Genomic DNA, 12970 nt, shown 5'->3' on the forward strand with positions numbered 1-12970 from the left:
CTAACATATAACTAATGTCCAACATTCATTAAAAAGAGCAAATCTCCACCTTTCCATTCTGCCCACACTAAGTACAGAGACTGCCATCTGTATATGATACACGCCTTTGTATTTGGTGAATTATATAAATAAAAAAAGATTATTATAATGCACACAGTCAAAATAGAACTAAATAGAATATATTACTGGTAATTTATTTTGTTCTTGATACACTAATATGTTCCAATATGTGATAATAATACAAGCACGTCAGACAAGTTAAAGGCTTACCTGTGTTATTTTCCTGAAATTAATCTATAAAAAAATCTGACATCAACAATCTTAAAATTAGCAATTATAGTTCATCTGAGTAAGAGTTCCCTCATTCAAAAATACAAAGGGTGTGGGGATGAAGAAATACTCACTCGCTCAAGGTGTTAGATGACACAATTGGCCCCGATGATCATTTTAATTATATCGTTACCTCACCCTTGTTTTTCTAATTTGTTCCAAGCAAAGAAAGTGGATAGTTAATAATTTTAGATAGTTGTTATCTGTCAACCAGCAATTCTCACAAGTCACAACCCTTCCAGTAACACACAAACTCTGATTATATTTATTTAGTAACAACTTTGGAAAGTATACTTAAATGTGTGAAATAAAAACTTTATTAGAATTGATTGACTTTGCATTGATAAGAAGATCAACTTTTAGTCTTTAAGAAAATTAGGTTGCAATTGCCAACTGGGTGGTCCCAAGCCAAGCTAGTGTCTGTGGTCACTAAACCCTCCCCAACACCTCCCCATTGTACCAACTGGTGGTGCCATCACTGCACGATGTCAATGTGCCTGGCATTGAAACTAAACACCATTGAGAAGGTGAAGACAGATGGGTCGCTAAGCTTTCCTAGGCAGGGAATCAATTATGAGCCATAAAACAACTACATGAAGGCTAAACACAGGAAATCATGAAAGTTTTGAGCCTCTTTAGCCTATCGATGATGGCAATGAATGGCAATAACAGAAAAAAAGACATGTTATGCAGGGGAAGGAATGGCAATGGAGGCTTCAGTGCAGGTCAGAGGGAAGTTGCTGTGATGTGTGCTTCTCCCAAGAGCAGCATGAGAGTTCACTGACTAATTGCCGGAGAGGGGTCTCTCGGTGACATTGAAGGAAAATAGAGAGCAGAGTGCATGTAGGTGGGGTGTATGTGATCCAGCTAATTACACAGTGGTCCTGCTAGTCCTCATTGGGTGATACGTTGAGAAGGTCCGGTTGAGCACCTTCTGTGCCAGGAGGAGCAAATCCTCTCCCAGGATACATGCTCTGCAGGCGGCTCTACACTTGCCTGTTTTCACTGAGGTCACGTTAGCTTCCCAAGCTTTCCATTCAATACAGGCCTGTAACTCATGGCCTTCCATTGTTATAAAATATGTATTCTTTTGCTAGATACAGTGGGATGGAATAACGTTGTCTCCTGTGCTATTAATTGTTTTAGCCTCAGCCTGGTGAATGAAGCCTATGGACATGTTTCGCTGGTACATCAGGAGCATCCCAGCATACACAGATAAAAACATGATGTGAACAGTCCTTATTTGTTTGATCTAAGTGGCTGGAACTTTCCATATCCATCTAGTCTCTTGGGAGAAAAGACTTCACTATACAGTGACATTGATATGGACAATAGGGAGCATTACTGGTTATAATAATAATAATCTTTATTTTTACATAGCGCTATCATATTCTGCAGCGCTTTACATAAATTATCATTGCTGTCCCCAATGGGGCTCACAAACTAGATTCCCTATCAGTATGTCTTTGGAGTGTGGGAGGAAACCGGAGAACCTGGAGGAAACCCACAAACTCCTTGCAGATGTTGTCCTTGGTGGGATATGAACCCAGGACCCCAGCGCTGCAAGGCTGCAGTGCTAACCACTGAGCCACCGTGCTGCCCAACGGTATGGTGTCTCCCCACACGTTTTATAACCACAACCATCTAGTAATATCGGCAGTATGACGCCTTGTAGTCTAGTGAACAAGTAGTAGGCATTCTTCACAGAATAACAGGCCGCGTTGTCTTATGTCAACGTAACAAATGGTCACCAATCTATTATTACAAGGTAATAATGGCACAAAATATCCTAACTGAGAAGCCTGAGAGCGACCAGGAGGTTGTGCACCGAGCAAACAAGGCCATCTGAGGTAACAGCCAGGATGCACTGTTGTGGCAGGATTAAGGGATCATTCCTTTTCAATAAGTGTTTCTTTCTCTTTAAAACGGCTTAAGTAACAACCACAGGTATGTGGCAGCATATAATGACAAAGTATTGGTTTATACTTACATATGCCTGTAATTAAAGGGCATATAATGTTCTTACCCTGAACACAAAGGAAGGCTGAGTGACGACCACGGTCTGATTCATGCCTCTGTATTTATATGGATGATGTGGTAAGCCCCAGCAAATCTTTTTACATTCTTAATCTAAAATAACTCTCCATGCCATGATTTTTCAGGTGAAGTAACCAAGTTAGTCAAAGTGGATGCAAATCGGCACATGTTCATCCCATGGACCCAGCACTGCACAGAAGGGCGACTATGAAACTCGCGCACATGGCTATATAACCTCTGAAGCACTCACAGACTTTTATGGGGCTCAACTGTCCCTTCACATGGCCCGATTTTATATGGAGATATGCGTAGAACACATTGTGTCATGGTTCATTAGGCACCATATCACAATAATAATCACTCTTAGGGCTCGGCGTACATGACCGATGATATCGGACAAGTGCAATCAGTGGACTTTACGGATAGCACTCATACCCATATTATTCTACGGGGCTCTGCAAAAAATAATGTCCGATTTTGATCCGAGTGCCTCATCAAAATCAGCAGTGCAAATCTATGGGTCCATGAAAAACATCGGGCTCTATTTTCATGGAGAATGGTGTAGAAACTTTTTTCTCTCCACCTCTAAGAAAAATGAATGCCACTCTGATCAAACTGATCAGAATAATTGGACATATTTTCTTGGATGGAGAGAAAACAGTTGTGTGCATGGACCCTTAGTCTGATAGGTACGGGTCTGAGATGTAGGACCTGCATCGATCTCAAGAAAGGGGCTCTATCTCACACCACTGTGAATGTAGATTATTCTCTATTCATTTTTATTGGAGCTTTGAAAACACCTCTCAATTCACAGCAGAAGAAGACAGGACTCCATTCTCCACATATAAAATTGACCCTTCCTATTAAAATTGTAAAAAATGCTACACAAGCAGCTATTAGTTCTAATTCTAAAAAAGCGAGGACAATATAGCTGTCACAGAGATCATCATCCAGCTTTATCACGGCCATAGATAATATTAGATTCTTACTGATTCACAACACTATGTACAGCAGTACCGGATAAGAGCGCTATAAGCCTGGGACTTGGAAAGACGGTATTGACACCAGGGACTGTCAAGTGTCTCTTGCTGTAACAATGATTGAGCCCGAATAAAAACAAGAAATCCAGTTCATCAAGCAGACTAGCTTAAAAGGGCACAATGCTGAACAAATCTCTAATGTGAGAGCCATAAAAGGTAGCTGTGCGCGCTGCAGAAATGTCACCGGTGTCCATGGAGCAATATCCCAGTTATAAACTGTCAAAATAAGAGAAGGTTAAAGGGCCAGGAAAGCGGAATTAGTAATATGTTTATATGAAAACTCCCCAACACACACGTCTGCTCCAGCAATATCTATAGAAACTCTACATGGTGGTTTCCAAACCATAGGTAATGAGATATTCTGCTGTGCAGCATCCACAAGCCAAGATGCACCTCATGCAGGATTTTCTTCATTAGACCCACGGCCTCTATCCTCACAGACTCTAGTTATAAAGGGAACTCGTACGCTACACTCAGCCACCATGTACATCATGGCTGTGCTGCCTTTTTCATATTTTTTTTACTTACTTTTTGAGATCAAACATGCAGGGTTCACATAATTTTGTAAAGGGGTTTTCCAGTTTTATGATGCTGATTCTTAAGGCCTCCAAACACAAACTTATGTCGGCCGAACCCGCAGATAACAATGGGTTTGGGAAGATGTCGATCAGTCATGTTTTCCCAGAGATAAGCCGTCAGATGACATGTAAGCGAGCAGCAGTCTCATACAGAACACAGGAGCGATCGGCGAAGATGCCTCTAGGATGAACAATTGGCCAAAGCATCATTGGGCCGACAGCCCATTCGGCCTTATGGGGGACTTTAGGCTAGGTCATCCATATCAGATCTATGTGGATCCAATACTTACAGATCACCTGAATGGGAGTTGAGCTGCAATTTTCGACAACAGCAGCTATACATTAAATAGACTTGTGCGAGCTCATATTGCTGTTTTCATTTGGTCACCTTCAGAGCTGAAATCGGGTGTTCGATGCTGGGTGTTGGACACCACCTATTTTATACTGGTAACTTATCCTAAGAAGATAAATTAAGGGCAGAGTGGGCTGCCCTCCCATAGAGTATTGTGTAGGTTGTGGTGAGTACTAGTTCCTATGGAGCTGACCATTTCGCCCTAATCAGAATGTAACGGGTAAGGGAAGGAACAAAAACATCATTAGTTTCTTATGTTCATTACTCACACCGCAATAGGTACAGGAGTGTATAGCTACGTTTCCTGTAGGACACTCTTCATCATATGCATTAAATTTGGCCAGTGGCCATACATTAGGATCCAGGTTCGGGATGGGCTTCCCCAGAAGGCAAAACCAGGAAACACTCTGGTATATCCCACATGTGGGTGTGAATCATGGACATGATAGACTAATATTAAATCGTGCTTGAAGCATTCTTCTGTGCCAGTTGGTGTGCAGTTCTTCACTTTACCCACTTTATCCTAAGATATCACCACATCAGTGTTTACATTTTTGCCATTTTGTAGAGTTTCTTGATTCGGTGGCATGCAGCATGTTCTGAGTATGGCTTTTTTTCTCACCGACTTCTCTATAGGACTTCCAAAACTAATAAATGTTTAAAATGTTACATACTCAAAATGCCACCAAAAATGCTTGAAAAGTCATAAAAACACAAAGAAGTCATGGTGATTTAAACAAAGCTTTAAAAATGCTGCAATACAAGTGTGTCAGAGGCCCTACATCAATGAGAGCAGATTATGTAGGAAAAGCTGTTTGCTGTGACAGAAGCCTGCACTCACACATCTGTATGGAATGTCCTGAGTATCGGACAGCACATGGACACATTAAGCAGAATGGATCTCTTCAGACATCTAGTAAAATCAGGGATCCGAAAATGAGATCCGGAAAACTCAAAGCATATCAGATATTGAGGATCAGAATAGGGCATATTCAATGGGCAGTAAATCGGCCTGCACACCAACATGTGAATGCAGCCTAAGGTACAATAATTGAAATGCTGTGTGTCCTGCCTAAATCTATGGTAAGATCAAACGCTTTCTGAGTTTATCCACATATCTTTGGCTGTTTACGATCATTTTCTCTTACTATCGATCCATGCCAGGCTGTTAGATCACTCCCAAGTTGCCCTATGATTTTCTTCAGACTTGCCCTTACCTTTACACCTTTATAACATTTTATCACTTCTAAAAACCCACTTTCCCAACTGTATTACTGATCTCCCCCCCATCCTAACTATTCACTACACAGTTACATTACTTCTTCCCTACCTTTTAGAACTACTCCATCATCATGAAAACTATACATTTTGTAAAGTCCACCCCTCCACCCCCCATGTCCTGCTTTTTTTAATGTCGTGTCCCCTAATATGAAGCAGAGAGCATCGCAAAATAAACTACATAGTAACAATAGTAACAATAAGAAGCTCCAGCTAAGCCTCCGTTTACAGATGTCGTTCAACGATAAAGTTTTAAGTTCAACCCATGAGTTTACATGTAACAATAATCTTATATTTCTCCATAGGACCTTTCGGATCAGTTCTTTCCTGTTCTTGTCTCCTCTACTATCGATAGTTATATGAGGGGATATAAAGCGCAAAATCCAAATAAGCTATTCCTGCTCATGTCTATCGTAGACAATGATTTGGAGACTAAATATAATGATTTTACATGATGATTGCCACAAGTAAAAGGCATTTAAGACGAGGAGAACGAGTCAAGTCCAGTCATTGTCTTGGAATGTCACAAATATCTGAGCAGTGACCCAGGACAATAGGACACGGCCACTTTCCTGCGTCTTCAAGTACGCTGTAAACATCTCGACTATGTTGTGTCTACGGAATAAAGTGATGAATATCATTAGCTGTACCATTAAAAGAGTGATGACGCTTCTCATTATGCTGACTGGTGATTAAGTCCCAAGGGACTTACCGCATTTCTGTCAGAAGGAAATTCCTAGATTTTTATTTACTTTTGTATTCTCGAAAACTGAAAATATTCCTTAAGTAATTGCTGCAACCTTCAACAATTTTGTATAGTATAGATTCCAATCATGAAAGATCAGACTTTGCTGGACATACACGAGTCATGAAAAGCTGATCATGACGTGAAGGAACAGCTAGCTCAAAGCAAAGCAACCCAAGAAAGAGAAATGCTATCCATGTAAGTGGTAAATTTTCACTCATATTATTTACAAAAATTAATAGATAAGTATTGGGAAATACATGTTCGAGATAATAAGACACATACAGGTTTAGCTGAAGAAATATAGGAAAAAAGCTTGTGTTTTGCACTATATTCAAAGATCTCAATTTTTTTCTCTAAAGGGTCCCATACAGATTAGATTATAGTCGTCAGAACTCTGTCAATTTCTGTAGTGTCGGCCGACCATCTAATGTGTATGGAGGTCTCCCGACTCTCCTAGACAGTTAGTGTCGGGGGAGAGAACGGTCAGACAGTTAAAATTCAACTACCCCAACCTTTTGTTAACATATTGCATGAGACCCTGGCAGCGGCTTACTCTGTTCTTATAGAGCAGGGTTCCCCAACTCCAGTCCTCAAGGCCCACCAACAGGTCATGTTTTCAGGATTTCCTTAGTATTGCACAGGTGATAATTCCATCATCAGCACAGGCAATAGTTACATCACCTGTGCAATACTAAGGAAATCCTGAAAACATGACCTGTTGGTGGGCCTTGAGGACTGGAGTTGGGGAACCCTGTTATAGAGAACGCATGAACACTTAACCGAGTGTTCACATATCTGGGAGAGATTGGCCAACAATTATCTAAAACAAAATGAGCAAATTTAGTGTACTCGCACTGTCCTCATACCTGGCTTTCACTAGATGTTGAAGTGTATGAGCATAGCCCTAATCTGATGGAAACTTTAATTAGAGGGTACCTGGCATTTGTGCAACGGGACACACTGGACTATTAGGCTGCGAGCCCACGAACAGTAATAGCAGCGTTTTGGATGCCTCTCACCTGCGCTGCATTTAAAACACTGCCTTGTACAGTACAAGCACAGTGGATGTGATTTATAGAAATCCCATGCCCACTGTGCTTCTACTTGATGCCGCGTAAACTCACCGGCGGCGCGGCCTTACGAGGCGCAGCATGTCAATTTCTGTTGAAGACTGAGAAAAACCTCGGCCAGGAAAACAAAAAACGTTTAGGCCTACAAGGCATTCTTCAGTGTAATCCGACCGCTTATGAAGATCAGTGAAACCGGGGGATGGGCTGGACTCTATGTTTCAAAGGTGAAAGGTCAGTAAGACCTGTGTCACCTGCCAATACCGTGTGGGGCTCGAACGCAGTGTCCACTGCTGGTTCCAGTGTCTGCCCTCAGGGACATAGAGGGACATAGAGTCCAGCCCATCCCCCGGTTTCACTGATCTTCATAAGCGGTCGGATTACACTGATGAAAGCCATGTAGGCCGAAACGTTTGTTTTTTTTCACTAGTTCATATAGGCAGCAAGAATCTCTCTTATTATTAACAACATATCTTTATTTATTGTGTCATTCTACTACGCACTTCGAGCTGGGAACCAAGTCAGCCACGATAATGTCAGACATTGGTGTGTTTGTTTCTGAAGAAGAGTTTGTTCAAAGCTTAAAGAATATTAAATAAGATACCTTCTTAATAAGAGAAATTCTTAATTTACTACATAAGTGAAAGTCACAAAGACCTTATGCCTAGACAATATGGAGCCAAGGTGACTTATTGTATTGCCACAAAGTATTATAGGAATATTCTCCCCTAGATGCAAAGTGTCTAATGGAGCAATGCAAGTTTCACTCCATTTAAAAATAATAGAAAAAACATCTATATTGCTCTTATAGTGGATCCCATATTGACCCAGGACAGTGAAGCCCAATAGGTGTGGCATTATAGATTCATTCAACTCAGACCTGGCAGCTTGTGAGCATGAGCCTTAGGGCTCATACCCATATGTGTGAAAAAAAACGTTCCGATATCTGGACCGAAAAATCGGGCAAGTGTCATGCGATTTTCATGAGAGGACAATGTGATTTTTCACACCTAGCATCCGTATGCAATGCGTTTTTTTCTCTTCAACTATTATTCTACAATCATTTACAGGACCATTTACAGTGCTCTATGATACAGAATTGTAAAGCATCCGTAAAAATCGGATGACATACGGATGGTCCATATGCCATCCGTTTTTTTTCTCGCACCCATTGATTTGCATTGGCGAGTCTCATCCTCATTTCTCAGTCAGATTTCAGCTGAGAAAAAAAATCACAGATGAGCTGTAACTCATAGAATAACATTGGTCAGCGTGCAATCTGATTTTTTATTGGATTGCACGCATCCGTTTTTCTCTCAAATGAGTATGTACCCTTAGGCTATGTGCCCACAATGCAGAAATGCTCCGGATTTTTCCTGTGCGTTTCTGCATCTCCCTGGCAGAAAAAAAAGCATGTGGATTGTACATGCGGATTGTACATGCGTTTTCCTGCCAGGGACAAGCGTATGTCCCGCGTTTTTCACATGCGATTTCGCATGCGGGTTGTCAAGCACTTTTCCAAGCGATTTTGAGCATCACTTGGAAAAGTGCTTGACAACTTGGTCACACTATATAAATCCATGCAACCGACATGGATTTATATAGTGTGACCAAGTTACAGTTAAAAAGAATGGCAAAAAATAAAAAATAAACATTATACTCAACTTCTGATGGCCCCCGGTCTCCTTATCCGATGCGTCCGGTGTGTTGGGCGGCTCGCGGTGATCTAAAAGGACCTTCCATGACGTCATTTAGTCATGTGACAGGTCACGCGACCGCTAATGTCGGCGGTCGCGTGACCTGTCACATGACTAAATGACGTCATGGAATGTCCTTTTAGACCATCGCGAGCTGCCGGGAAGCCAGGACACATCGTACAGGAGACCGGGGGCCATCAAAAGGTGAATATAATGTTTATTTTTTGTTTTAAAATCTTTTTTTTTTTTTAACAGGTACTATAGTACCCGAGTCTGGAGGAGAGTCTCCTCTTCTCCAGACCCGGGTACCATCCGCACATTGAATCGCTTAATATCCGCATGTGCACATTGTAGTCATGCGGATATTAAGCGATTCAATGCAAGTAAATGGCGGCAAAAACGCTGCACTTACGCAAAATAATTGGTAGTGCTGCGGATTTTTCCGCAATGCTAATCCGCAGCGGAAATTTCCGCAGCATGTGCACAGCACATGCGGATTATCATTGGGGAACATTGCAGACCTACTAACAAGCGTTTTTTAAGCGTTTCTGCAGTGGAATTGCCAGTGCGGAAACGCTTAAAAAACGCATCGTGGGCATGCAGCATTAGTCTATGTTCACACATGTTGGGTTTTTCAGCGTCACAAATCTGCAGCAAAACCTAATCTCTGGCAGGAAATAAGTTGCGTTAAAAATGCAGGTTTTTCTGTGTTTTTTTCAGCTTTTTTTCCACTGTCCTTCTGTCTCTATTTACGCATGTGCATAAAGTTCTTTGAAAAAAAAAGAACCCCATTCTATTTTGCCATCAAAAACGCTGATGCAAATTTTGGTGCGTTTCTTCAGCATTATTTTCACAACCCATTACTTCCTATGGGTAAAAAAACGCTGAAAGAAGTGACATGCTCTATTTTCCAAAAATCCAACCAAGCCACAAACTACGCAACAAAAAACCCCATGATGTGTGGACAGAGAATTCTGGTTTCCCATAGACACTGCTGATACTGCAAAAAGCAGCTGAAAATTTGCATAAAAATCTGCAGCAAAAAACGCTGAAAAACCCAACATGTGTGAACATAGCCTTAAAAGTGAGAAACTACAGTGCATGATATCAGCAGGTTAGCATTGATCTGCTTTACAGGGGAAAAAAAGTCAAGTTTATTTGTAACAGGAGTCTGGTATGGTGGTGACACACAGCATGATGGCCTAGGAACCAAGCAATGACCTGGCTAATCAGGAGGAGGCTAATCTGTAGAATGTGATAGTCTGGACAGAGTGTGAGAGTCATCACACTGCATACACAATCATTATGTCATCAGTTTTGTGTCTGCATTGCTTGCACACTATGTGAGTCACAGGCGGTGACTACCTCCATAATACAACATCTGAAGAAGTGGAACAATGTAGATCCACAACACAACACTGAATAGTCTGAGACCCGTTGGACTAATCTGCACAAATGTTTTGAGAGCGTCTATAGTAAGAAACAGTTGGGTTAGGCATTACCAGAACAATGTCACCGTAGTGACAAGCTTATTTATGTCCAAGGCTTTAAAAAACAGGGAAACGCCAACTGCAGCCATCGGAGTCTCCAGGATGCCTGCTCCTGTTTATCGGGCTTGCTCACCGCATTCATTGACCACTATTAGGAAGGGATTACAGAGGATCTGTCACCAGAGTTTACAATACAAACTATATGCATTTTTAAATAGTTGTTTTATACCTGATGGGGCTGGTGTATATGCTTTAAAAATTCATGTCTGAATGGTTGTATAATACTTTGTGAAAGTTTTCCCGACTAATATTAAAATGAGTGCTTTATGAGAAAATGCTCATTTTCATTTGAACAACCATTCTGACATGGATTTTCAAACTTGGTACACCAACCTCATCAGGTCTAAGAAATATATTGCATAATGTAGGGAGATACCATTGTAAAACAGATCTGCTTTTAAAGAAGTATATAGTACAAAGTGGTTAAGGTCCATGTAAGTGAATAACATTGATTATCTCATTACAATGGTAACTGGGGTGGGATAGAATAGGCAGCAATGAATAGGGAATTCTACAATTTGGAAACAGGAAAAATGGGTTAAAGGAAGTATCTAAGCAGTTTTCACAACGGACAGGGTCATGGGTACCCAGGCTAAGTAATGCACTTGTGCAACAATACCACTCATTAAATTAAAGGACTGAAGGTAGCGTCTGCTAATGCCAAATACCACGACACCAAAAACGTCTGGTAGAGTCCAAGACTTGGTGAGTCGGAGACGTTTGACAGAACAATTGGGGCCTATACAATATCAGGCAGTTGGTTTTAGGGTTTATGCAGATGACCGTATTTTTGAGCCGAGTGTGATTTGACAAAACATCAGATCGCCCTCGGACCAATGTTATTCTATGGGATCATGCACATGTCCAAATTTTTTCCTTGACAGTCTGTCTGACATCCAAAAGCAGTCCAATTTCCACAGACAGACTGACAATGGAGAAGATGGAGAGTTTTTTTCCTCCATCTTCTCCACATCAAAGGTCATGGATAATGAGAGTAGACATGGTTCTAACCTTAAGGCTAGAGATTGGAAAAACAATCTGTAAGACTCCGGTCCATCGGCCAGGTCAGTAATTTGTGATCACTGGACGGTAGGCCTAAAAGTCTCCTTACCTCATGGAGTTCTCTACTCACCAACGCATGAGCGGCTCTGACTTAGCAAGTACTACAACTACAACCTACAGCTTACATCCATTCCACTAAGCTTCAGTTTAGCAATAAGCTGCACAGATATGACACACTACTGTCCACATAACTAGAAACAAATACAATCAGAAAGCCTTCACTGACAGCACATTTCCTGCAACCCCCACCCCCAATTAAATACGGTACCCCTTAAAGTCATGGTTCAGGTATAAGCCCCTAGTTTAGCATGCTGTCTAAGCATATGCTGGTCTCCTTCCAAAATCCAACCCTTCAAGTCTTCTCTCCAAGTTTCTGTAAACACATCATTAGAAGGCCGTCTCCTTCATTTTCCTTCCCAGCGTTCCTTAAGAATACATTCCTTCTGCCAGGAAACTTTCAGTATTTTTGTCTGCAAAACCCAATTTTAAACAAATGTTCCTAGCCACAGCGTGAACCTGAGCTGCCCCAGGCCATCTCCAGTCTGGGAGCCTCTAAGCAGCTATGACCCAGCTCAGGGGGCAGAGCCGGGCACCTGATATTGTGCCAGCTTATCGCCATAACAGGCTCCTTACTGCATGCCTGTGAGTATCCTGCCGGCTACATCCTACAATCACAAGCCTGTAGCATGGTCACTACATTGTCCAGTAGGTACAATGGATCTATCTACAGGATTGCCGTATACAACCCATAGTGACAAGCTGTAAGCAATATACCTATGTAGAAGACATAATACCTCATACTTACTAGGCAGACATCATATCCTACATGATCCCGACAATATGGACTACTTGTGCTTCTATTGACCCACATGGGTTTCTCTGAATGTCAGATGCTGTACAGAATTCATTAGCTATCAGAACTACGGAGTTAGTTAGTTAATGCCTGATATATTCAGATATACATTGACCTATAACAATCAGGTCTGCAAACACCATGTCCAGTCCTCTCTCACACCTGTAGCTGATGGGATCTGCGCTGGGAACTCCACTGTCATCTATGGTGCAGGAGCTGTCAGGAAAGCACTCTATCTGCAGCGCCTCTTCGGGGATAAAGTATTGCAGGCCGTAAAGTCATGCATTGTCTTAAAGGAGTTGCTCAATTCCTTGGGGACATTTTTTTTTTTTACTTAAAGAAGTTGTCCACTACTTTTTCATTGATGCCCTATCCGTA

The 12970-nt window shown here is 41.5% G+C and overlaps 1 protein-coding gene across 4 annotated transcripts in view; it reads right to left on the minus strand.

Moving 5' to 3' along the window:
- PALLD (palladin, cytoskeletal associated protein) overlaps positions 1-12970 on the minus strand; it is a 542838-nt gene that overhangs the window by 110801 nt on the left and 419067 nt on the right. Inside the window, exon 2 of one of the 4 annotated variants that reach the window (XM_073644176.1) lies at positions 10630-10729. The exons of the other annotated variants lie outside the window; for them this stretch is intronic. Coding sequence (XP_073500277.1) covers positions 10630-10706 — 77 coding nt within the window. The 5' untranslated portion in view covers positions 10707-10729. The remainder of the gene's footprint in view (positions 1-10629; positions 10730-12970) is intronic. 4 annotated transcript variants of the gene reach the window in all.

Source organism: Phyllobates terribilis, unplaced genomic scaffold (genome assembly GCF_046119375.1).
Source record: "Phyllobates terribilis strain yellow unplaced genomic scaffold, ASM4611937v1 Scaffold_1__5_contigs__length_1240528914, whole genome shotgun sequence".
Lineage (NCBI taxonomy): Eukaryota > Metazoa > Chordata > Amphibia > Anura > Dendrobatidae > Phyllobates > Phyllobates terribilis.